Genomic DNA, 26,049 nt, shown 5'->3' with positions numbered 1-26,049 from the left:
TGCTAGCTTAGCAGTCGCAATTTAAAGTTGACCTTACAGGTCAAAGATAAACATCTAAAGATAACGATTTGTTAATCTCTATATTTTAGACAGAAGAAGGCAATCTTGCTTTAAAATGTATTTCCATAAAGCTATCTTGGAATAAAACTTAATTTATGCCAATATTTTTACATAAGAGTTTGTTTGTTTTCTAGTAATCTTGAAATAATTGCCTGCTTTGGGGTTAACTGTCTCATCTCTGAGCTCTTATTTTGAAATATTTTCTAGCTTTAACAACATAAATAGATCCATCACCTCAGGATAAGGAGATAAATAATGTATCTTGAGATACTGACATGAAAATATATTTCTAAGCATGTCCTTTCTAAGTGATTCAATCCAGCAGATGTTGGAATATTTTAGTTTAACCAGCAAAAAAAGAAGAAAAAAAAAGTTCCCTTCTTTAGGACAAAATGACACATTTGTGGTCAAAAGAAAGTATTTTCAGTGTCCGCTTCCGCCTTAAAAGAGCTGAAAGACAAAGACGCTACATCCATTAGCTGCCTGGTAATGGAGCTGCATTAGTGGGAGACTTCCTCTCAGTGACCGTTGATAAATCATGCCAGTAACAAAGAAATGCCTTCACTGGAGAAACAATGCTGGAGGGGCCAGATGGACAAATGCATCTAAATATAGACAAAACATTCATAATCTCCCGGGTGTTCGAAACGCGACCAGCTGGACAGGTTTGATGCTCGCCGGGGAGACCGAGCATCCGACCGCCCAACCCCAGCAAGGCAGTGACTCAGCAGCAGCTGTTGCTATGGGTTACCAGGCAGGACACGCGTGGGGATCAGCTCAGTGCTGACACATCTGACCCCCCACCCCCTTCCCCCAACCACCACCTCCCTGCGGCTGCTCCACCCTATCAGCTGCTCCCCCCTTTGAAATCCACTTTCTCTGGAAGACTGAGGAGAGGGGAGGTGCTAATCCCATCTGGGAGCGTGGAGCCGGCCGCCTCGTCCCTTCGCCACTTCCCCACTGACCTGCACGGCTACGCCGCTCTTCCCTCCCCCAGTGAGATTAATGCCTCATTAGGAGCATCTGATTTAACAGTAATCCACTTACACCAAGATTCGTTGACTAGCTGGTTTTTCCAAGATCAAATGTAGTTGAAGGGATTGAAGCTATTGTGTACATTTGTGAGATTTTGACTTCAATACCAAGATATCCTTGATGGTATTGGAAGTGTCATTACAAAACAATTTGCTCAGTCCTGTTAAAACACCCAGTAACTCCCTTCAGATGTACAAATACCTCTTAAAGCAGTGGTCTCAACCTGCAGTCCTTGAAGGCCAGAGACCCTCGTCTTACAAATTTGAATCAAATGACTAAACTGCTTCACTGGCATGCAGTCAAGCTCCACTAATGAGCTAATATTGGAACCAGGTGTGCTGAAGCAGAGACATCTGAAAGTTGCAGGACATTGAATTTTGAGACAATTGTCTTAAAGCAATACCATGCTAATGTCATTAGACCTTGTAGCAAGTGGCTAATTTTGGACAAAGGCAGAGTTAATCCCCTGCAGGAGACACCCTGCAATTCTGGGTCAGGCCAGGATATAACCACCAGGCCAACAGGTGCTCAATACAGAGTTGGTTTAAGGCCAGGTTTTGGGTGACACCAAAAGCAAATGAATGCTTGTTGCAAGGCCTCGACAAAACCGAGGTATTGCAGACATTTGGTTCAAGTGTTGAAGGGATAACTCTGCAATTGCAAAAATGCTAGCCCTTGAGGATTGGACTTTGGTTCAGCTTCGTTAGCACTGGAGTAGCATTTAGTCACAAGACTGTTTGGAGCAGTCAATTTTCTTGATCACAGGAAACAAGGCAGGCTTTGCAGATGTTTACTCAAGCTAATCATTTAGCAGGAAATTTGAAAGTCATGCAAGCATTTTGACAATGCAGGGAGCACACTCTCGAGGGTGTGACGTAGCCAGAATGAGCAGTCAAGAGTTCATTTTAGTAACAAATTCTTTTTATTACAACATTTCACGGTTTTCCATTTTCTGGCAATGGTTTGTGGCAGAGTAACATGACTGCTGGGAAATTTACAAAACTCCAAAAGAAGTTTGATTAACAGTTCAAAGCAAACACAGAACCAGTTACCCAAACAGTTTCCTCAACAGAGACGACTCAGGGAGGTTGCAACACAAGCGCTTCCCTGAATCGCTCAGAAAAACAAAGAGGGCCCAAGTGTGTTACAATCGGACCGCAAGATAGGTCCATTTGAGCTTCTCCTAGATCAAGATGGAATCCGTTATTTTTAATCCGTGTATACATACAAAAAAAAAAAAAAAAAAAAAAAGGTTGTGACAGTATCAATTTTTGGGCATTTACATTTTGGCCAGCGTACGAACAAAGTTGTGCATTTCCGAAAATTAGAAGACGAAAAAGACAAAAAGAGCCTGACGCCTCAGCTTTGGCGCAAAAGCAGCCACACGGGATGCTGGGTGGTGGTGGTGAAGGTGGTGGTGGTGGTGAAGGTGCGACGATGAGCCTCCTGGAGCGCAGACCACGCCCCACCGTCTCTCAACCTATAGGCCAGCATCGGCAGTCTTGGTGGCGTTTGAACCAGATCAGAGCCCCCTCCTCCTCTGTTACAGGCCAACAGAACGGAGCACGAAGGTGGGAACCAGGTAGGGGGATGAGGCTGACAACGGCATCATCCGTCCACATGGCTGTGCAGCTTGGTTATAGTCGTCGATTCATAATTTCGGTTACAGAGTTATACAGCTAAAAGAAGTGACTGAAAACAAGGCAATGCAGGAGGAGAAGGGGGTGTACAGTGCATGACGGGAAGGGAGGGGCTTCATGATGCTTGCTTCTCCTGTTCAATGGCTGTCAAAGACAAAAATAAGGAGAGTTAGTAAACCTTTACTGGCAGTAAATCCTAGAAATCAAGAGTCCAAAGCTAGGGCTTACTCTCTTTTGTAGGCAGGGGGTTCTTCTCCTGCGTCTCCGTCTTCTTCAGCTTGGACTTGTCGAAGCTGGTCACCTCTGAGATGTCGGGCTTGTCACTCATTGTTGCAGTTGGTCTACGAGAAGAGGAGTAAAAAAAGAAAAATATGGAGTTAATTTACAGCACGTGCAAGAAACCTGAAGGAGGTGAAAAAGGAGCTTGTTGGATATTAATGACGCATTTTAAAAATCCGCCCAAGCATGCGGTCTTGTTTTTTATCAGGAAGAGGGGGAGGGAAAAAAAAGGGCGTTGCCTCCAAAAAAAAAAATCTCAGCCAACAAATATCACTTTCTCAGCTCGCTCCTTGTAATATGCACCGCAATGGACCGCCTCCTTTTGTTCGCCTGAGGAACAGCAGAGCCCGATTTCATCGGCATGCATCCCCGCTGCCCTGCGCACACAGCTCCGGGATGTTGCACCCAAGAGGGGGTGGGGACGCACAATGACACCGAAGCCAGTCTTAGTCTGGCATTTACATAACAATGGGAGTTCCCATGCTGCGTAGACTTTGGGGGGGACTGATGGGGAGTATAATGAAAAGCAGGGAATGTATGCCTTTTATTTAGAATTCAATTTAAATTCAGAAGCTTGGTGTTCAATTTGAGCGCGGATGGCAGCTGTGCAACATCCGCAAATTCACCAATCACGTACTTCTGGCGTCGGGGTAGCAGTCGGAGGGAACCACCGCCCAGATTTTCATTCAGCTTCCCCTTAAATGAAACAAAACTTCAGCTTCACTTTCTGTCTTGGTTTTAACAGAGAAAGTTAGGGGGGGAGGAAAGGGATTTATAAACGGGAAATAGTCCGCTGCGCAAGATAAAAGCAGCGGGTTGATAACGGGACTGAGCGCGTGCAGCTCACGCGCACACAGAGCAACAAAGAAAAGACAAGACAAAGCACGAATTAAGCTTTGATGTTACATCATGCCAAATTATTTTTACCGAATTAAAATGTACAAGTGAAGCCAATTAAATAAGTTTCCTTCCTAATCCATTTGTATATTGCCTAAAAAAAAAAAATCCTTCCTCTGCGTCTTCATCAAATTCCAACATTAATCCCACTGCTTGGTTCCCCACAAACGCTGCTGGAACCTCATAAGGGGGACAAAGATGTGAGAAACAAGCCGAGAAGAGGCGCTTACCGATGTGCTGGCTCACTGATGAGACTTCTCTGCTCGGCGGGTTGCAGCAGTAGTGCTGGCGTCTTTGCGCAAGCCTCTCATATACTCAGAAATATGCTAATGACGTCTGACATCACCAGCTTTCCTCCCCGATATTCGCTCGCCGTCGCCCCCCGCTGGACGACAGAGGTAGTACACGCTCTCCAAAATTTCCAAAAAGGGAAGCAAAAGGGTAAAGGAATGAAAGTACGTGGATTTAAATTTTAAACGTGACCCAAAATGCTCCACACGAGACACGCGCACTTGATGTCATCCATAATACTAAGGTGACGTATTAGTGTCAAAATATAAGTGCTTAAAAATGTGCTCTTCCTGACGTTTAGCTTTCTTCCTACTAATTTGTGAATACTGGGCGCCACCTGGTGGCGATGAGGCGTACATCTCCGCTAATTTTGTTCACACCCGTCGTAGTTGGGGTTGCAGAATAAAGAAAGTTTAAGCAAAACGTTTATCCCCAAAACAATTTATTTATATATTCACACAATTATATATGTATGAATGAAACCGTGGCATTGTTATTAGTCCACATTCCTTCTTAAAGCAGTTTTAGTGCTTGATACATCTAAACATCCTTTAGAGAAATACAGGCAGAACACGCATGTTCCTCAAATGCGCTTTAAAAATAAAAAGTGCAGCTTTTATGTGAGAATTATCAGATCAATGTTAATAAGAAGTAGGTTTCATATATTCAAGAGGAATTTCAATAAACTAGAAGGAACTTAAATTAAAATAATTTCCAGTTGTGTATTTTATTGGTTTATGTTCATCAAATATGGAAAAATCTTTGCAGTTCCACTAATTAAAGGTTATGCAGCTTTTTCTGTCCAGTTTGATCATTTCCTGCATTTTTTGACATTTTGCAGACACCAGTCCATATTTGTTTGTTTTTGCACTTTCATTACCGCCACTTTGCTTAAAATACGTATTCAAACTCCACTTCCACGCAGGTACAAAATGAATTAGCCCAATTTCTTTCATGTTTCATAGACTTAATCAAGTATTTATTTCTGCTAACTGCTGGCGTAAAAGAGAAAAATCAGACTCAGTTGGGATCAGTTTGCAATTTTCAGCGCTTTATTATTAAAAGAAACAGCTTTTCCTGTGGTACATTTAAAAAAAAAAAAAAAAAAAAGATCAGCACATTTCTTTCTTTTAAAAATCACCTTTCAAGCCACTTTCAGGCACACTGTGAAACCTGCCTTTACTCAACAGAAGTGACCCGTTACAGCTGTGGCAGCGACGCCGCTTTACAACAAACAGGTCCCGGATTCTTAACACTATTTTAATAAAGAAAAATAAAAAAAAAAAGCTTTGGGCTCCATCGATTCTCATGACCTTTTTTTTGAGAGAGCAGGCGACACGCCTGCCGCAGGCTCCTCGCGTTAGTTAGAACTTTTTAGTACAATCAGAAGGATTAGATCGGAGAGGTCATGCTAACGTCATGACAGCAGCTTGCATTTATTGTGGCTCATGAAAAATAATAATAATAATAAAAATAAAAACTGATGACATAATCTGAATCCCTAATCAAGTCAGACTGTTAGTGGGTTAAAAAGCTTAGGAGACACTCTTAAATGTTTGCGCCGCATGCCAGAGAGGAATGCACGACTGAAACTGGATTCAGCAAGAAATTTAAAAAAAATAAAAAAAGAAATAAGATGTGACATGATGGACCACTTGGTTGAAGTGAAACTTAGAACTAACAGGAAAGTCATAAATACAAACTTGGTCTTTGTCTGCTGGGTGGAAATGTCACTGACGATGTGTGTGTGTGTGTGTGTGTGTGTGTGTGTGTGTGTGTGTGTGTGTGTGTGTGTGTGTGTGACCGTTTTGGGAGTCACACGAGCGAGACAGTTCGGCCAGAAAGTGCCAGCCAGAGAGGCCTCGTGGGAGGAGAATGATGATGATGATGTGGAGGAGGAGGAGGGCGGGGTGGTTCTTCCTCACAGAGGCACGTGGCTGAAGAGATACGAAACCGATTCGCCGTTGTGGGTCCTCCTGATCGCCTCGGCCAGGATCATGGAGATGTCGATGACCTGGTGAGAAGCGCAGGAGCCAGCTCAGTTCTGCAGAACACTTTGTAAAAGTTTCACTTCCGTCCTCCGGTGCATTCACTGAGGCTCCGAAAACTAAAACAACTCTCAGTGACATTCAAGCACAGTTCAATAATCCTCAAGGTAAGTTTTCAAACTTTTCCAGCCCAACTTAGGAGATAAAAACAACACAAATTAACTCGAGAAGACAGTTTCAATTCACCATTATATGATACAGTTTATCCAATTTAGTTACTAAGTTATTTAAGGACAAAAAAAAGTCAACGTTTCAGAAGCAAGAAGGGAGACTACAAACGAGTCTACGGGGAAGATTGGGGCAGAAGTTCATCAAAAACAGAAGACTTCTGGAATGAAATCCAAAACCTTTGACTCAAGTCGAGGGAATCAGTAAGTGACCTTCAGAATTAGCAGGAAAAAAAAAAGAAGTAAAAAGCCTACCTGTATCTTTGGGCACGCCTTCATCTTCTCCTCCTGTGGGATGGTGTTGGTCACCACCACGGCCTCAAACGGCGCGCTGTTGATGCGGGAGATGGCCGGGCCGGAGAAGATGCCGTGCGTGAGGATGGCGTAGACCTTGGTGGCGCCGGCATCGATCAACCTGACGGACGACAAACCAACACGGCGCCTTTGAGAGAGACGCTCGGGGCAAGCGGCGAACGCCTCGAGGACCTGAATGGGGTGGGGAGGGAAGAGGGGGGGACCAACTTGTCGGCGGCGTGGCAGACGGTGCCACACGTGTCGGCCATGTCGTCCACCAGGATGGCCACGCGGTCCTTGACGTCCCCGACCAGAACCATGCGGTCCACTTCGTTGGCCTTCTTCCTCTCTTTGTGGATGAGGGCGAAGTCCACGTTGAGGCGGTCGGCGATGGACGTCACGCTGCGCGAGACACAACCAAAGCCAAACAGAATCAAACCGAGTTTGTTAATCGGCTGTGCCTGCGCGACGAGCAGCAAAACCGTCTCCGGCTTATCCGACCCGGCAACGCTGCCCTTTGACCCCCCGACGCATCTTATCAAATCTGCTCACCGCTTTGCTCCGCCGGCGTCTGGAGACACGATGATGCAATTCTTCCACTCAGGAATGTTTTCTTTGATCCACTGCAGGACGGCGGGCTCTGCGTACAGGTTGTCCACGGCGATGTCAAAGAATCCCTTCAGAACACACACACAAAAATAAATACATATTTGGCTTATGAGCTCAGAAAACCTCACAATTTTGAGGAATTCATTCAGTTGATAAGTCCTCGACTTCCTACCTTCTTAAAGTTCAGTAAGCATGCATGAACTGTTTCCTAGGCGACTAAATGCGAGCCAAGAGACATTTAAACGCTTTTAAACAAGGGAAAAAAAATTAAAACAGACAACAGATGGCTAAACTCACCTAAATCTACAGTCATATATATATAATTCAAGTTTAAAGCAACAGAAAACTGATCAGAGTAAGGAAGTAATTATTAATTTAAAATAAATAAAAATAAAATTAGTGGGACTTTAACAGGAACTCAGACAGTGAACTTTTCTGCCAGATCTGGTGTGAATTGTTTTTAGGATGATTGAAATTAATAATCATATAGAATAATTAATTAAAATGCGTATTTATTGAATGTTGAAGGCATGTTTATTTTACCGTATAAATATTTACTTCAGGATTAGTCCAGTTTACCGTATTTTTCTCAAAAGCCAACAGTGCACCTTATAATCCGGTGCACCTTATATATGGACCAATATTGAGCCACAACAGGTCTAGCAACTACAGTAAGCAGCCGGCGACTTCATTTTCGCCCGTAGAAGAAGAAGCGGGCAGGTGCATGCTGGGATAGTTGTCAGAACGCTGGTTTGTTAATAAAGTTTGACTGACCTATCTACCTACCGACCTGATAATCAGGTGGTCTGCAGGTTATTTAGCACCACGTTTTTCATGAACATGCTGTGCGCGAACGGAGAAGGGCGACCATCGTCCGGCCACGCCCCAGGCCAGTCGCGGAACGCTCTCCTCGCCGACCGGAGAGTCGGACTGTTTTGCTGACATTCTTTATGTAAACAAAGTGGCTTTAGACATTCATCCGGGGTGCTTCGACTAGGGTTGCCAAGGGACCAGCCCCTTTACATTTAAAGCCGGGGGGGAAGAGAGACAGAGACTGCGGCAGCAGCGTGTCGGTTGGTCTATGTTACCCAGAAAGCAGTTGGGCACAATATTGCAACACCAACACCGTGAGTGAAACAATGACTGGGGCAGCATACTATATGAGGTACTCTGGACCTCTTTTTTATTAGTATACATCCACATTTGTATAGGTTCAATACGGTATGGGTGGCAACCCTAACTGTAGTGTCTATTCTATATAGTGTCTATTCTTATATATGAAAAAGGTTATAAAATAGGCCATTCATTGAAGGTGCGCCTTATAGTGCGGAAAATACGGTACATCATAAGTTTATTTTATCTGTGAAGCTCACCCATTAAAATAAGTGGGCGGGGCCAACGGTGCAGAAGATAAGGTGATTGGTCAGCACTGTGGCTGCTGGAAATTATGTCATGACAGACTGAAGCACTGGAAATATGAAACAATTATGTGGCTTCAATATGTTTCATTAACAAATGTTCAAAATATTTCACAAAACGATGCATAAATATGATTAAAGTTTTGTTTTTATTAAAATGTTATTTATTAAAATGAAACAAAAATGTGCATAAGTTATTTATTTGATAGTGGCACATTTGGTCTTCCATATTATGCATCTTTATAAATACGGATATATAAAAAAGACTCAGATGTTTGCACAAGCATAATAACTTTGGAAAAATGTGCTAAAGAATTGACCATTTTTTTAAAATGTAAAGTTGTTGTTTTTTTAAAGGCTAACTTTATCAGTTTTCACTGTTTCTTAATGCAACATGCAAAACATTTCCACAAAGGAATGTTATTTTTACAACGTAGTTTTTTTTTTAAGTTGCAAACAATGTGTTTTCTGATATCTTTGTCTGTAAAAATATTTTTTAAATTTATTGACCCTACTAAAAATAAATAAATAAATAAATAAACCGTAAAATTATTGTAGAATTTAAAAATCTAAACAAATTTTCTAAGACAGGAGTTAAAATATATATATATTTTTTCCTTTTGGAAAGTCTAAACAAGTGTTCAGCTGAACCCTAACCATTCTATTTGCAACCCATCTATTTCAACATGCACTGCCCTTTGACCCCACCTTTCTACATAATGACCTGTCAATCACTTATTTAGCATTTCTTCTATGTATAATCTGAAATATTTTCTTTTAATTAGAATATAAATAAAACGTATTTAACAAGAATTGAGAACAAAGTCAGCTTTTTTTGTTTCTAGACCTTAAATTTTGTGAAGAGTGAACACTTATAAAAACGTAAAGAACAAGGAGAAGAAGGACAAGAAGGAGAAGAAGAAGTCTGGAAGTCTCTTTAAACCGAGATAAAACTTAAGTCAAATTTAGAGTGTTTTTTATGTCTTTACACATGTTCGTCTGGCAGGTTGAGCTCACACACCTGGATCTGCGATGCGTGGAGGTCCATGGTGATGATGTGGTCAGCGCCGGCCACCGACAGCATGTTGGCGACCAGCTTGGCCGATATAGGCGCTCGACTCTGAATCAAACAGAAAAACAAAACAAAACGATGAAACGGTGCAGACGCGCTGTGCTTCTGAAGCGTGCCGGCATGTGCAGAAAATGCTGCAAGACTTTTTTTTTTTCCTCTTTTGAGAGTCGCCACTTCGGCGCTGCAGGGGGAATAACTCTCTGGGCTCTGCGGCTCGCCTGACCTTGTCCTTCTTGTCCTGCCGGGCGTACGGGAAGCAGGGGATGACGGCGGTGACGCGGGACGACGAGGCGATCTTGCAGGCGTTGATCATGATCAGCAGCTCCATCAAGTTGTCGTTGATTTCGCCGCAGCCGCTTTGGATGATGTAGACGTCCTCGCCGCGCACGCTCTCCCCGATTTCCACGCTGTCAGGGGAGGGGTAGAGTAAAAAAATAAAAATAATGACATTAGCAGCATTGCTGTGTTCCAGGCTGTTTGGGTTGCCGGCGGCACATAACCGGAGATTAATGTTGAACAAATTCCAGCTGTATAACAAAAAGCAATCAGAGGAATAATATGAGAAATCATTTCCAGGAACTCCCTCCACTCTGGTCCTTGACCTTTGGGGTCATCTGGTCGGACCGGCGCTGCAGCAGAGCGGAGCTGCGAGAAGGCAACAGCGCAATCTTTGTTGTTGTGCTTTGCGCCACACAAACAGATCCAGTTCCCTGGAGAGAAAGCTAACTCTGGATTATCTGAATTGTTTTTTCTTTTTTTCAAGTCGTTAGTGGAAACATTACCAGCTTAAAACAAAGAGAGAGATAAAAAGGTTGAGGCATCGTTAAAAGCTCTGACCTCCTTTGACGAGGGTGAGATTATAAATCACAGCGTGTGTCTAAGAGCAGCATCAAATTTTAAGTTTCGCAACTTTGACTAGGCCGTTCTGACACACTCAGACTCAAATCTTGTGTGGGTTTTCTTCCAGAATTTAACTTCACCTTCCCACTTTGCCACAACAAAACTTCCCCATCTCCGCTTCAGAAAAGCATCGGCAACTTATTTTTACCATAAAACAAAAATAAACAACAAGTGACCCTTGCAAACAAAAGAAGGCTACTCAAACTGCTTTGTTTGCCACAAGTCCATGCTGAAACGAACGCTGCAGTGGGGAAAACCACCACGATGGAGGGGCATGAGGCCCAAAAAGGTCATCCTTCCCAGTAGCGCACATGAGCTGAGAGAAACGGGTTAAAGCCGGGGGCAGAGAATCGTCTGTAAAAGACCACACCGGTCAGAAAGGTTGGAAATTAGTGAGCACAGATTGTGTTGATGTGATGTGACCACAGCGGAGTTGAGAGTAACTAACCTCCCTGACGCAGAGCGGCAATGCAGCAGGGAGCTGGTGGGAGCTCTCTGATCCGCTCCGAACCGTAACCCAATCACATCCGAGCGCAGGAAAAATGACTGGAAATGAATGATCACCGACTGCATACGTTACTGGACAGAGCCTGCCTGAGATTGACGTGACAATTTCAGCGTCTGCTCCCGACGACTGAGAGGCTGCAACCCAACAACTGTTAAATATTTGCTCCTGCATGTATGACTTCTAAAAAATGTAAGGTACACCAATTTTTATGAATTATTTTTACATTTTGTTTAATTATGAAATAACAGAAAAGCTAAGTAGCTTAACTTACTGAATGTATTTTAAATTGTTTTTTTTGTTTTTAATTAAATTAAAATTATATTGATTTCCCTTTTGGATCAATAAAGTACACTTACATTTGCATATTGTGCACTTAAACTACTGAATAAATTGTTGGAACTACTTTAAATACTGTAATAACATAAACCTGTTTTCATGTGATAAATATGGGCGTTTCCTATATTATTTATTTTTTATGCTAACGATGTAAACCTGTATTGTTATTTTTGTCTCCAAAATCTAAGCATAAAATAGAACATTACAAAACCCCCGATATAAAGCAACAATTACATACATATGTGCAACAGTACATGAAAAATAATGCAACAGATATCAGTCAGGCTAAACAGAAGAAGGCCACACGGTATTGCAACGTATTGTAACGTCCAATTTAGTACACAAAAAAAATCGAGTCCAGTGTCCCAAGTTGCAAATGTTAGCTTCTTAGCTAACTATGATAACTTTAGCAAGACCGTGAAAAATGAGACACAAAGTCTTGTCACAGCAAGCAGCGAATACGCATAACTATTATTCAGAATCTAAAGTCAGACTTTCTGCTTCGTTCGAACTGCAAGCATGTAAAAAAAACATAACAAGACACTTAAATATGGGCTTTTGTCCGAGTATGGGAACACTAGCATTAGCTTGCTGTGTTTACATGAGGCTACATGTTAGCCTTGAAGCTAAGCTACACACACGTGATAACGGTGATGGAGCACCGTACGAGACCAACAGCTTGATTTTAACATGCAAAAATGACCAATACAAAAAGGGAAACACAGTGTTTGAATAAACCACGGACCCACCACGTCTCCTGGTTACTAAACTTCTTGGTGATCACCTTCCCGAGCTCCAGTCCGAGCCGATCAGCCACTTTCTGGGACAGGTCATGATGGGAGCTCCCGCTGAAAAGCACGATGTTAGGCATGTCCACAAAAATGAGGGATTCCGCTGCAGACGGGTTAAAAACAAAAAGGCGACGGAGATCGCGGAAGCAATGAGGGGTCTCTCCCCGCAGGGTGATGAAGACGGGGGGAAGTCAAGAGTGCTAATGTTGCAGCTTGAGCATGGCACAGTCGCAGCGCTGAGGACAGACGGCAGAGAGGAAATATGAGGTCAGTATTTGCATGTAGAAAGGAAGAACCCGCTTCTCATTGGATAGTGCGGAGAGTCACTGATACACGCACAGTCATTGTTTACTATATATGATATGGCAAGCTTTGTAACATATAATTAACTCACGCCGCTGTCTGTAATTAATTTTACAGATAACATTAGCACGCTTACTCATTAACTTTAGGTATTAACGAGATATATCGGGGTAATAACATTATATTGCCGGCATGTGAACTGAAATAAATGTTGACCATATATGTATGGTAAGAAGTGTTATATAATTACAGGTGAGCTCCCACTTTGTACTTGCATGTTGCCATTTCGTCCTTTCTTCTTCCATTTTGTACGAACCATTTCATCCCCAAATACTTCTGTGAAATATTGTCTATCAGTTCAGTTTTCTTTTCACCAATTATGTTTGTAATCATAAAAATGCTGAAATCCCCTTCACAATTTAATTCAATATTACATTATTTTATAAATTCTTTGTATTACACTATTTCCTTTTTATAACAAGGGAAGTAATCAACATATTTGCCAACTTGCACCGTGATGACAGACATTTTAAAACAGTTGTACAATAAGACAGATATTTTTTTCAGTTTGCAAAAATCTATGTCTGCGTGTGTTAAAGCATCAAAGCAAAGAGAAGGTTAATTTGTTTAACTCTAAATTCCGGTTTGGCTTAAAAGGTGAAATTTCACATGGAAAGAAATATATATATTGGAAAGTACTTTGAAGCTGAAAATCAAAGTAGAAAAGTTGGAGATTTCTCTTAAGCCCAGAACTCAAAATCCAACATGGCTGCCTAGTGTGTACAATCAAGTGACAACTGCAGTAATAATAATTTGACCTATATTTTTTTTGCACAGCAAAGTGAAGTCCTATCCCATTTGACGAGTAGTACCCAAAAATATTTGAAATGTTGATTTTTTTATAACAGTGCTATCCGTTATATGTTAAAAGAACTTACCATACATTCCTTAGTGACAATGATTGAAATTGATCTAAATGTTTTTACTGACAAGTTAGCACTGATTTTGTTATATTTTGATGCCATTGCATTTTTTTATTGATTTTTTCTACATTACTAAAATGCCCTTTTTAATTTTTATTTTTGATAACTTTAAAAAAAAAAATAACTGCTTCTTTTATCAGCTGAAACAACTTTTCCGAGCAGAGGCAACTTTTCCTGGAGAACATTAGAGGAAAGTCACCAGACTGTTTTGTAATTAGGTTTTCCACTCAAAGAGAAGTCATCTGAGAGTCTTTTTTTTTAAGTTGTCATGTGCTGGGAAGCTTTTTTTTTTGGTCACGTTATCAGATCAAATGCAACAGAAAAATCAGAAGCAGAGGATCTACATGGAGTTATTCCAAGTCAGGGATCGATTGTCCAACAGCATTTTGAACTTTGAGCAAAACTGGGAACAAGATAACGGAAAGTGTATCTGTTTAAATCAATTCTGCTCAGACTTCTTGTTGTCAATTCGCTGCATTCATGAAATAGCAAAAAAAAAAAAAAAACGAAAGAAAATTACTCAATCAAAACATTTATCTGGTTTCATAAAGGAAGAAAAAAACACAAGAAACATTTGTAATTTTCAGAAATATATTCTATAGATGATGTCAGAGATGAAATGTCTAAAGCGTAGGTCCCAAAGAAAGAGAACGTTTTTCATCAATAGAGACAAACGAACAAAAAATAACATTTTTTCTCATCAATGTACATGTAAACCAAGATTTGCTCTTGAGCCACAGTGGTTTTTATATATATATATATATATATATATATATATATATATATATATAGAACTGGCCGAGGTGGGTGTGACAATCAAATGGCGATGCCCTTTGTTTTCCCAAACTGCCTTCCGGACAACATCCGTCATTTGCAAAAAAATAAAAAATTAAAATAAAATGAAAAAAACCCTTTGAAACGAGAGCGTTCTTTGGGAGTCTCTTCTTGGAGTTGTGAATGTTTGCGGAGGTTTTGGCAGAGCACGTCTCTCTCTCTCTAAAATGCAGTCCGTAAGTGCTGAATCGTGTTGAAAAATATCAAATGCTTCTCAGCGTCAAAGTCTTTTTGTAAATCGTTCGGCCGGCGGCAGAGGCTGGAGAAAAGCCTCCACCGCGTCCGGGAGGTTTCGTCTTAAAAGTCCCTCCAGTGTTCTTCTGTTGTGCAAATACAATTTTCTTTTTTTTTTCTTTTTTTTTCCTTTACATAGACAAGCAGGCATGCTGACTCAAACCATGCAAAAGAGTTAAAGTTGGTGCGAGCAGACAGCAAAAAACAACAATGAAAAACAAAAACCTTACTTAGGTTTCTACAAAAAATAAAAATAAAATAAAAAATACTTGAGAGAAGCCAAATTAAACAGATAACAAGTGGAATGTATCGTTAGGCTGGAAAAACATCAAATCAACTTCTAATCTTACAGGTTTATAAAATGATATCAGCTTAAACATGATGGGCGTCTTTAAATTACAGCTGAAACCACATTTGTTTGAACTGTAGAAAAACCCATTTTCCCCTCATCGTTTGACATTAAATCAGCCTAAACTTTTCTTGTTTTAGGTTAGGATTTTTAAATAACAAGCTAAATGCCAGAAATAATCAAATATTTTGTTTAATTTTCTCAAAATTGAAACGCTTGGACACGAGTCGGGTTCAAGCTTTGGATGTAATTGGAGGGAACATCTCAAAAATCCTCGAGCGACCTCAACAGGTCCACTAAATATCAGGACATTTTTGTTCATTTCAAAATTCAAGCTAATAAAAATCAGTGTTGTTATTCCGGCATTCAGCAAATATAAGAAATTTAAAACAGAACAATTAGTCTGATTTAATGCCCAATGGTGAGAAAAAAAACCCGGCAACGTTTCCTTTCTTTTTTTTTTTTCAATCCAGTGTACGTAAACGTCCGGTTAAAGCTGCGGCAAGTCGGTTTCTCCTTCTTCGCCGTTTTGAGCCGCAGGGAGCTACGTGAAAACGGCCTCGAAACGTCTGGTGAACATCGTCCCATGAGCGGGAGGAGGATGAACTGATGAGGCAACGAAGTGATGAAACGCATCAAAGTCGACTGCGGTGCCGTGCTGCGATTCGGCCAGAGGGCCGCTTGAAAAACAGTGCAGTCGATGACGAGTTCAATACGCTGTTTGTACACCGTACTAGGTTTTTTTTGCTCACAATATCATAGCTGTCATAAGGTAAGAGTACATTTATAAAGTTTCCATATACAAATCTCCTATAAACAGTACATGTTATAAATACATAGTTGATGAAAATGCTGAAAAAGGCTTCGGGAGCCGTAGAAAGAAAGAAAGAAAGAAAGGAAGGAAGAAAGGAAGTGTTGCTCCTCGTTTTCCATAAATACAAGAAAGAATAAACGACAACAGCACTGAAAGTACATGAACGCAGCCCTATATCTATCCAGAAAAAAAAACAAAATGGAGGAAAACAAAACATGACGAAACCTATGCATGAAAAAAACAAGATGTTAGAAAAATAATCTTGCACGATAAAAAAAAAGAAAAGAAAAGTGGACTCGCTGAACCGAACATGTTTCTGATATCATAAAATCGACGACATCGATGCGGAAACTCAAACACGTAGATACAAAACCGACAATACTTGGATTACGGTCAAAATATATTCAGTTAAATATACACGACTGGTGTGAAGCTCACATTAAGGTAGTTGCCAACCTTTCGATCAGCACGCGTTAAGAAGAAACGCTCACCTGATCCGAGGCGGATTAAATCAGTAAACGTTGGACCGGGTATTGGGAGCTTTGCCACCCCCCTCTATGGTACCATGTTGGCCTGCCAGAGCTCCGAAAGGCACCGCTTTACATGATGCAATACTTTAAAAACAGACAAAAGACCATAAGGAACCAATAAGAGTGCTTTGATTGGTCAAATAACTTCAGGAAAAGCGTATTTCAAACTTGATTTGGGGGGAATTTTTCATATTAACTTTTTTTTTTTTTTTTTTTGCCGTGTGGGCAGATGCCCAGGGTGGCTAAAGAAGTGGGGTGGAGCACCAAATGTAAAAAAAAAACATACAAAGAAAGAACTGAAAAAGTTTTCTATTGCTTTTGTTCATTGTTTTGTGGTTACAAACATTGAAATTATCTTTATTAATTGTAAGAATGCAACCAAATTTATGATGGTGTTCATTTAATCGCGAACTGATACAATTTGCTTGTGTAATTTAAGACTAATTAAAAAAACAAAACAAAACTCCAGACAATTTTTTTGTCCCCTAACTGGCATCATAATGCATACCATAGAGGGTTAAAGGGCCAATACGTGAAATGTTGCATGTCGACTCGCCCTTTCCAGATAAGAGAACGGTAAAAATGCAAACTCATGCTTTGGCTTTTTTTTTTTCTTCCTTTTTTCTTGCTCGCCTTTCTCTTTTGGGCAACATTCGTTAAAATCTGCTTAAAATGCATGCTCTGCAAATTGTTCTGCAAAAAGCGCTGACTCTTAAAGGGAGGCTACATCAAAGGCTAAACTGCTGTGAGAGTTTGCGATCCGATTCCTTTTCTCTGTGTTTGCACCGTTGTCTAAAGAAGCTGGCAACTACCTTTTTACAAACCGGTTTCTTTCTCTCTCTCTCTCTCTCTTTTTTAAACTTTTTTACAGAAAAATAGATCCATCAAAAAAGTAAAGTAACTCTTCAAGAGAGGCCGTTGGAGACATAAATGCCGTCTCAGTCACTTTCTAGTAAACATGCTGAAAGATTGTTAGCTTTTTTTTTCGTCGTTCCCCGCCTCATTCCCCCCGTCTCCTTCCTCGCACCAATTCCTCGGTGGGAGAAATGGTTAAACTTAAGGCAATCTTTTTCCTGAACAATCCTGAAAACTGGCGGACCCCCTCCACCCCCCACCTCTCCAAGGCACTCCTCTCACTCGTCAACCTTTGACGGCAGGCTGCTCCGGCGAGGCGACCGTCTCAGCCGTCAAAATCTTTTGCAAAAGCCTTCCTCGAACGACGGCGAATCCACAGTGAGCGCGGCACGATAAAAAAAAAAAGAAGTCCTCCCAGATGCCGCGGCGTTCCCCTTGTTTAGTGGGGAACGAAGTTAAGAGAAGAGAAACAAACACCCTACTAACCCCGCAACCCTCCCACCCCAAATCCCTCCCGAGCTGCTCCAGGACGGTCGGGATCGTCCGCTGTCCCTGCTTTCTCGACTGAATGCGGTCAGAGAGGGCAGCTGCGCAAAGCACCGAGTGTGACGGCACGCCTTTCCTTTCTGCAATAAGATCTGACCTCGACCCCCCCGCCCCCTGCCGTGATCGCACAGTCGGCCACTGTGGGCCGACACCAAGGTGCGAAGACTGACAGAAAAAACAATGAGTGTCTCTAAACGAGTGCTGCTAAGCAACGCCGTTAAGTTTTGTTATTTTATTTTTTTTCCTCCCATTTCAGTTCAGTCCTCCGTCTTCTGATTGGCTCCCTACACTGAGGCTGAGCCCGCCCCCTTCCCCCTCCCTCGTTTTAGACCGAGGGATCGCCAGTCAAGGTGACTGACGTGGTGAGTGGGGTCAGGGGCGACTAAATGAAGGGGTCAGCCGAGGCTCTTCTCCGGAGAGGTCAATGGCAACACTGCAACGCCCTGACGCCTGCCTCGGTTACAGCGGAGCCTCCTCCTCCATGGGCTCCTCCTCCGCCCTGCTGGGAGAGAAAAAAGTCAGAAAATATGCCTATATGCAGATGATCTCACGCTCTTCATCAAATTCATACACTGACCAAAATACAGAATTTAAATGTGTTTTAAGTCAGAAAATACGCTTCTATGCAGATGATCTTACGCTTTTCATCAAATTCAAACATTGGCCAAGATGTAGAATTTAAACAAGCGTGACAAGGACAGTAACTTCAGAAGGCGCTGCATGTTTAATGTTTAGATGATAAGACACAAATTCTACAAAAGTCCAACTAAAAACTATAAACATATTTTGTGATTTTCAAAGGTTGTATTAAAAAAAACAATTAGAGGAATTTGTCTGCTTAGCTCTCTCAGGAAGTTGCACCTTTGATCCATGGTGTTGGTGTTGGCGACGGACAGAGACGCCATGGCGCTGACGGCCTCAGCCTCCTCCGAGTCGCCTCGCTTGGCCTCCAGCAGAGAGAGCCCCAGCCGTGACGAGTAGCGATGCACCGAGCACCAGTACTTACCTGACACGGAAGGGGAGGACAGGACAAAATAAGAAACAGCGGGGAACGTGTCCCCGTGTGTGTACACTCTGGTGAAAGTCAATGTATAAAGAATGACCAAAGAATAGTGCTGTTCTAGCAACTATACAGTTGTAACACACAGTTAAAAATATGAAAATCTTTCCCACTCTATAACCTGAACCTTTAAAAGTCCTACAAACTACTTCCATGTCTGTGCTTTCTAATTCTCCACTCAGAGTGAGACCTCTCTCCATCAGCAGCAGAGAACCATGTGTGTGATCCTCCGTGTTTTGCAGCTAAAGAACATCTGTGTGTTTCCTGTGGTGGCACTGTGTGTGTGTGTGTGTGTTTACGTGACCGAACTCACTGTGAGTCTCTATGACTTTCTCCAGAGAGCGCACGGCGTTGGGGTTGGGCCTCTGCTCCAGGACAGCCTTTGGAAGCGGATCCAGCTGCACGTGACAAAAACACACAGAGCATGGAGACATGAGGATGGAAACATGAGGATGGACCGGGTTTCCACCAGGGGTCAGTCTGGACAGGAAAAGCACAAGAGAAAACAGGGCTTCGTCCATTCCCAGCAAACTCCCACTGTTCTGTTTACTCCTAAAATGGTGCTCCAGAAATAAATTGACACTGCATGTTCAGTAACATGTGACTATTAGCTTTCCAGCTAGGAAGATTTTTTTTTAAATCTGTTAATGCATTCGTAGTAGCACGTATAAACAAAGTGTTCAAATTTTTCCATACCAGATTTTTTTTCTCACTTTCTTTTCTAAAAATGAAATTACAAATGACAAAAAAAGTGTTTCCTGAGATGGAGTGTTAGTGCCAGGCTGTGTTTAGTTATGATGATTATCATAACTAGTCCAGAATAAATACGCAATTTTACTAGAACATCTTAAAATGATAAGAAAGTTGCTTTGATATGAAAAAAGCTTGAACTGTTTTTTGTTTTTTTTAGTAGTTTGACCCTTATGTTTCGTCACACAGAGTCGACCTGAATTCAAAGTCCAAATAAATAGAAGCAGTAAAATAAGATGGTGTCTCTGGAGAGCATGGAGAGCATTGGAGGACAAAAAAAATAGATCCAGATTTTCCAGAAATCAACTCTTCAAAAACCAAGAATGCAATTAATCTGTAAAACTGATCTGTCCAGACACTGTTCAGAATCAAAACTTGATGCTACATTTTGGAAATTCTCACCTCCTGTCCGAGCAGGGCAGCCACGCAGGCCTCAGAGGCGTCACAGATGGCGGTGAGGTCGTGACCTCCCTCCAACGCCAGGACCACCCGGCCTCCAGCGAGGGTCATCAGCTGTCTGGTCAGATACCCAAAACCTGAGCGGTCAGAACCCATCAGTCAAATATGTGCATATTGAGGGTTTCTGGAGGGTTCACTAAAATTAAATTAAGACTTTTTAAGACCATCCATCCGTTTTCTTGACACCCTTGTCCCTCAGTGGGGTCGGGAGGGTTGCTGGTGCCCATCTCCAGCTAACGTTCCGGGCGAGAGGCGGGGTACACCCTGGACAGGTCGCCAGTCTTGTCGCAGGGCAACTTTTTAAGACCATAATGAATGGAATTTAAGACCTGTATCTCCATAGAAATGTAGAAACGTTGTCCAGCCAACTGGCAATAAAATTATGCTTACCATGATGGACAAAAAAAAAAAAAAGCCAGCTAGCTGTGTATGTTAGCAGTGAGTTAGCGGTAGCTTCAACTGTCTCGAGTCAAAAAAGAAACTATATAGAAATAGTCCTGTCAAGACAAAATTTAAGGCCAACTTACCTTTTTAAAATATATTTCAGACATTTTCAAGCCTTATATTTACAAACAGTATTTTAAGACTCTTTAAGGGTTTGCAGACACCCAAAAAAAAAATAAAAAGGGATGCGGTTGCACGTTATCCCGCTGGTGGGCAGGTGGTGTTTGAGATAAAAAAAAAATCTTTTGCTCACATTTGGAGGTCAGGGTGTAGCCGCCCAGCGGTGGGGGGTGTCCCTCCACGGCGTCAAAGCCGGAGGAGACCAGCACGATGTCCGGAGCGAACTCGTCGGCTATCGGCATCACCACAGACCTGGAGAGAAGGGTGGGGTTGCGGGGGGGATTACCATTATCAAGCTGCACAGAACACTCTTCAAGGTCAATAATCGAAACAGGAAGCAGTGACGAGGTATTGATTGAGTAAGTTTCAGTTTAAGAAAATTTCGCTTCAAACATCCTGGAACACAGTTTAATGATTATAGAAAGAACCCAAAGCATAAAAATGAGTCAAATCTTCCCAAACGTTACCTGAAGGCAGCCAGGTACTCTGCGTCTCCCATGGGGGGGTCCAGGCCCCCGGTGAAGGCCACGTTGACGTTAAAGCCCACTCCTGGACCGCTCCCCACCTGAACCAAACAGAAAACGGTAACAACCTCCATTATTTTAATGAATAATGAATGTATTTTTTCTTAAGTGTTAAAATAATAAATTAATCTTAAGTAATAAAATGGATAAGTTTGGGGAAAAAACTGCACTGATTAATTAAGAAATGGTTCAGAATAAAACTTTTAAGAAAAGATTTAGTGGGATAATTATACAAAACATTTGCCCAAACGTTCTGCAATTATCTAAAATATCAAACTGAGAAAACGGGAGAAGGTTCTAGTGATAAAATTTTAAATCATTCATAGTTTAGAAAGATTTTCAGTCACCAGAAGAGATTGGAAAACTCACCTCGTCGGGCGCTCCACTTCCTGGAAAAAAGTTGCCATCGTCGTAGCGATGGATAGACACGTAGAGGACATTAGGGTCATCGTAGAAGGCCTGCTGGGTGCCGTTGCCATGGTGAACATCCTTAAGTTCGAGAGATAAAGTGAGCTCGTTCAGTGCCAAACTAGGACTGGGCTAAAACTAAAAGATGCGGTTGCTAAGGAGACTGACCCAGTCCACAATGAGGATCTTGCTGACGCTGAGTCTCTGCTGCAGCAGTTTGGCTGCAATGGCCACCGAGTTGAAGTAGCAGAAGCCCCTGAAACGGCAGTAGAGGCGGGAACCGTCACAAATCCACACACAAACGCACGTCATTGCTCCATTCTCATGTTTACATGGCAACGCTTCGCCTTGTGCGCTTTACATGCAAATAAACCCAGTGGTTAGTGTCGCTGCGCTCCCTGCTGCTGTTTGTGTGGGGTGTGTGGTGACGGCTGTGACCTTACATGGGGGTGCTTTCCTCGGCGTGGTGTCCAGGAGGGCGGACCACCGCAAAACCGTTCTGGGAAGAAAGACGAAGGTTTGTTAACGGCAGCAGAACTGATCAACACAAATAGATAAAAACCTGCTGCAGAGGAATTCACATCCCACATTCAGTCAAGCTCCAGCCACAACATTCTAGATTTTTTATAGGCTTTCATGTGCCTGATCAAAGTTTTTTTTTTTTTTTTGGAATTCTATTTTTTTTCTTTCCTATCCTATTTATTATCCCCCCACTCCCAAAAAACCAGGTAACTATGGCATGAATGAAAAAATCAAATTCAACAAATCAATAACCAGAGGTAAACATTTTTTGTTATTCTGAATCACAAAAGAAACAACAAAACATTGGTGCTAAACATTATTTGCAAAACTTTCCTCGCTTCAACTGATTTATTTAAAAGTTCAAAAGTTAATGTTTTATTTCACTGTCAAGATTATTCCATGAACCGGGAACCATTAACTGAAATGCATCTTTCCATCTTCACCGTTCAAATGTATTGAAAATCAAGCTGTGGACGGTAAGAACCGTTTACCTTTAGCTCTCCGGTTGCCACTTTGAGGACCAGCTCCACGACGGAGCCGACGGCGAGTCGCGCCGCACTGGACGAGTGGACCTCGTTCCAGATGGTGTCGCTGTCCACCTGAAACGCCAGCAAGCACGTCAGACACGCCTGTGTGGGGGAGGGGGTAACTTACGGGAGACGAATTAGGGAAACGCTCGTTTATGACTGACCCCCACTCCTCCGCACGGCAGCCGAACGAACATGGGCGTTATGGAACCTGTCGATCAGGGAGGAAACGTCGGATTAGCTGGAAACGGCAGCGGATTCCTCCTGGTTTTAATGAACAGAGTGAAACTTACAGTCGAGTTTCTGCCGGAGTGGGTTGGTCCCGTACAGCAGGACGTGGGCTTCGGAGTGGACCGTCTGCAGCTCCTCCAGAGTGGCCTTCCTCCCACGGATACACTAAGCAAAACACACGCGGTCAGACGGAGCGGCAATCGCGGTCCGGTCGTCAAGCAGAGTCGGCTTTCCGGGCTCACCTCGCACTGAGCTCGGAGTCCGGTCTCCTGCAGCCGGGACCAGATGCTCTGGATGCGCCCGGCATGCTCCGGATGGCTGTTGGTGTTTCCGCACATGCACTGGTGCTTCTGCATCAGGGAGTCGTACACCAGGCCTGAGGAGAAGCAAAACTCTCCGTTCTGAATGCCGAGCAGTTTCAAAGGCTTTCCAAGTCAACTTGAAATTCAGGCGTTTTCCAGGATTTCAAGGATTCGATCAGATCTGCTGACCTGTGGTGAAGCGAGGCTTGGCGGGAGGATCCTGTGTGGGGACGCTGATGGGGAAGGACGACGCCGAGGCCGGAGATGACTGCGCCCTGGACAGGGGTCTGTGTCCGGGGAAGGACATGGTCATGCCGGCGGCCTCCATGGACGCCTGGTAGTTCCTCAGCTGGTGGATCCGCTGCTGCTCCAACAGCAAAGCCTGCTGCTCGCGTGGCGACGAGTAAGACAAAAACAGATGTTAACAAGTTTTAATGGACTTACGCATGCGATTAATCAAGTTTAACTTTTTAATGTTAATCACACCAACTATTTCGACCTAAACGCCTCTCTCCCACCGACTGTTACCTAGTTCACAGCAGAGTTACACTGTCTTGTACTGCGGTCGGCAATGCAGAGTCGCAAATTTGAGAGAAAAGATGAGTGAGGTGTCAGGCTGGGTTGCTTGGCAGCAAATTTCACTTTAGAAATACATCAAATTCAAATCCCGTCCTCAGTTCCTTTCCTGCATGTCTTTCCTCCCTTCTCTCTACCCACTTCCTGTTGGATTATTGCTAAATAAAGTCCACTAGAACCAAAAACGTCTTTAATAAATACCTCAACGGACGCTTAGATAAAATGAGGTCATGAGATTATTGCAATGATAAATTATCATTCTTTTGAAGCACATTATACTTAGCATTTCTAATTTATGTTTGAAACAAATTAACTTTTTTTAAACCGTCCCGAATATGAAAACCTACAAAACAGAGATGCTTAGTTTGAGACAATAAAAGTTTTTCTTAAACATTTTACATTTCAAGCTTACAAAGTTAACCGTAGTGATGAGAAGTGTGATGAATCTGATAGATTTTTTAAAATAGTTTAACTGTACTACTGTAATTACAACAAACTGCCAACAGATGGCGGCCGAAACAAATGATTTATCTCTGATGTTTTGTCAGGTGGAGGATCCAAAGTGATATTCTGGATGTAAATTCATGCTGTACCTGTCTGAAGAGCAGCTCCTGCTCGCGCTCGCGGTGCTGCTGCAGCGCCTCCTCCTGCAGCTCCTGCAGCTCCTGCAGCTCCTGCGGGTCCGGCGGCTCCTGCTTGATAGTGACCCCCGGCGGTAGGGCCCCGGCGTCCTGGTGCTCCCTCAGCTCCTCCTCCGTCTCCTCTGGGTGGCTCTGGTGCTGCCGCCCCACGGGCGACTCGCCAGGCTTCCCCATCATCTGCGGAAAACGCAAAACAACAGAAAAAAAAAAAAAAAAAATCAGTTTCATAATCCAACAAATCCCATCCGGCGCGAATCGAATTGATGAATCATTTCCTTTCTCTGAAGCATTCTGCGTTTAACGAGCTTAATTTGGATTACGCAGTCAGCTCATCTCCAACCTCTCTGTTTCTAATTGGATGTGAGTGGCCTGTGCTGACGGGACACCGGGGCAACATGTCTCGCTGATCAGAGGCATTCCACACTCGGAGTCGCGCCGCTCGTCATCGACTCATCCCGCGCCCCGCTTCACCCCGCCCGCTGATTCACTTTCCACCGACACGGACCAGTCAAAGCCCCCAACGGCTCTCACCCTGCCAGGCTGTGGGGGTGTTTATGATGTGGACCCTTGCAGAGGAAGACAAAGTGGGAAGTTTCAAGCGTGGCCTGCAGGTGTGCGCGCACGTGTGTGTGTGTGTTCCCAGAGCTACAAAGCCCTCGGGTTCTGTGGTTTCATGCCAAGGGGACAGCATTGACGTCAGAGCATTCATTCGCTCTCTGGGCTTCTGTCTGAGTCTCCTTTGCGTCCAAACAGACATGGACATGTCCCCGCTGAGAACCCTGTGCTCCACTTACTCAGTACCGGTTCAAACCCAGGTCCAGTCCCCCTGTCCAAAACCGTCCTCTTTGTCCGGTTCAAACCTAGATCCGGTCCCCCGTTCGGAGCGGCTGCTGTCAGCTGGAGGCGTTATCTTCAGTTTCCTGTCTTTTAAATCTTTGTAAATCTGTGTACATCTATCGGGTTTTTTTAAACTATAGAGTTAGTGTAGAATTCCTCAACGATGTTTCAACTCTCCTTGACGATGAGCTTTTCTGCTTTTTTTTTTTTTTTTTTTTTACAAATAAAAATCAGAAAAATGCATATAATTACCCGCTGATGCTGTTTATGAAGGGACGTCCAGAGCAGGGCTGCTGAACCTGCTTCTATTTTGGGCCAAATCAAGATCATAAATGTTCTTAAAGGGCCGGTTGCCCCTTTAAGAAACTTTACGACTTGTCGATATGTGAACATTTTCGCTCGGGCGCTATAGGTATTCCCAGTTTTCTCTCTCCGTAATCATCCGCTTCCCTTTCCTCTGTTTCTACGTGGGTAATGCAAGCCTGCTGTTCTCCACAGACCTCGTTATGAACTGTGATCACAGATCAGAAGAAATATTGCTCCAGACGGAAGCGCTGCTCTGTGATGTTCGACGAGAAATGGCTTCAAATCTGGGCGCGCGACCAAAGAGAAGTTGTAGAGGAATGACTTTTTTAAAATTTTTTATTTAAGTTTCTTCTAAATCTACTGAGCAACGAAGGTATGTTTGGCAACCAAAGTTGATACCTGATATCCTGGCTTTGTTCGCTTCTTATAGGTGAAAACAACAATAAAAACAGCAAACAAATTAAAAAAAGAATTAAAAGTGCATCTGGTTTCAACTGAATAGAGATCTTAAAATAACTACATCGATGCATATTTCATCCGGACTAAATG

General features: G+C 42.8%; 3 protein-coding genes across 8 annotated transcripts in view; all 3 read right to left on the bottom strand.

The window, feature by feature from the left end:
• Positions 1 to 1,994: 1,994 nt before the first annotated feature.
• Positions 1,995 to 4,275, bottom strand: LOC103474715 (thymosin beta-12). Its single transcript, XM_008425873.2, has 3 exons — positions 4,142 to 4,275; positions 2,964 to 3,076; positions 1,995 to 2,879 (listed from the first exon to the last, which is right to left on the bottom strand). Exons 2-3 carry the CDS (start codon positions 3,061 to 3,063, stop codon positions 2,851 to 2,853), a joined length of 129 nt encoding a protein of 42 aa, XP_008424095.1. The 5' UTR covers positions 3,064 to 3,076; positions 4,142 to 4,275; the 3' UTR covers positions 1,995 to 2,850.
• A 957-nt stretch (positions 4,276 to 5,232) lies between these two features.
• On the bottom strand, positions 5,233 to 12,781 carry LOC103474695 (ribose-phosphate pyrophosphokinase 2). Its single transcript, XM_008425835.3, has 7 exons — positions 12,304 to 12,781; positions 10,034 to 10,217; positions 9,760 to 9,858; positions 7,264 to 7,388; positions 6,940 to 7,113; positions 6,673 to 6,832; positions 5,233 to 6,216 (listed from the first exon to the last, which is right to left on the bottom strand). The coding sequence occupies exons 1-7, from the start codon at positions 12,423 to 12,425 to the stop codon at positions 6,124 to 6,126; spliced, it is 957 nt and encodes a 318-aa protein (XP_008424057.1). The 5' UTR covers positions 12,426 to 12,781; the 3' UTR covers positions 5,233 to 6,123.
• A 1,910-nt stretch (positions 12,782 to 14,691) lies between these two features.
• LOC103474702 (histone deacetylase 4-like) overlaps positions 14,692 to 26,049 on the bottom strand; it is a 61,863-nt gene continuing 50,505 nt past the window's right edge. For 5 of the 6 annotated variants that reach the window (XM_017310946.2, XM_017310944.2, XM_017310938.2 and 2 more), the window contains 15 exons: positions 24,310 to 24,534; positions 23,330 to 23,525; positions 23,081 to 23,214; positions 22,901 to 23,003; positions 22,772 to 22,818; positions 22,572 to 22,679; positions 22,002 to 22,057; positions 21,727 to 21,814; positions 21,520 to 21,639; positions 21,094 to 21,191; positions 20,760 to 20,878; positions 20,006 to 20,139; positions 19,167 to 19,251; positions 18,655 to 18,799; positions 14,692 to 18,295 (listed from right to left, as the gene is read on the bottom strand). In XM_017310946.2, the coding sequence (XP_017166435.2) occupies positions 18,253 to 18,295; positions 18,655 to 18,799; positions 19,167 to 19,251; positions 20,006 to 20,139; positions 20,760 to 20,878; positions 21,094 to 21,191; positions 21,520 to 21,639; positions 21,727 to 21,814; positions 22,002 to 22,057; positions 22,572 to 22,679; positions 22,772 to 22,818; positions 22,901 to 23,003; positions 23,081 to 23,214; positions 23,330 to 23,525; positions 24,310 to 24,534 (1,701 nt within the window). In that variant the 3' untranslated portion in view covers positions 14,692 to 18,252. The remainder of the gene's footprint in view (positions 18,296 to 18,654; positions 18,800 to 19,166; positions 19,252 to 20,005; positions 20,140 to 20,759; positions 20,879 to 21,093; positions 21,192 to 21,519; positions 21,640 to 21,726; positions 21,815 to 22,001; positions 22,058 to 22,571; positions 22,680 to 22,771; positions 22,819 to 22,900; positions 23,004 to 23,080; positions 23,215 to 23,329; positions 23,526 to 24,309; positions 24,535 to 26,049) is intronic. The other variant, XM_008425848.3, reaches the window with a different exon arrangement.

This window comes from Poecilia reticulata, chromosome 2 (genome assembly GCF_904066995.2).
Source record: "Poecilia reticulata chromosome 2, P_reticulata-male-v2, whole genome shotgun sequence".
Lineage (NCBI taxonomy): Eukaryota > Metazoa > Chordata > Actinopteri > Cyprinodontiformes > Poeciliidae > Poecilia > Poecilia reticulata.
Note: the sequence above shows the minus strand (reverse complement) of the source record. Positions and strands in the feature narration are given on the sequence as shown.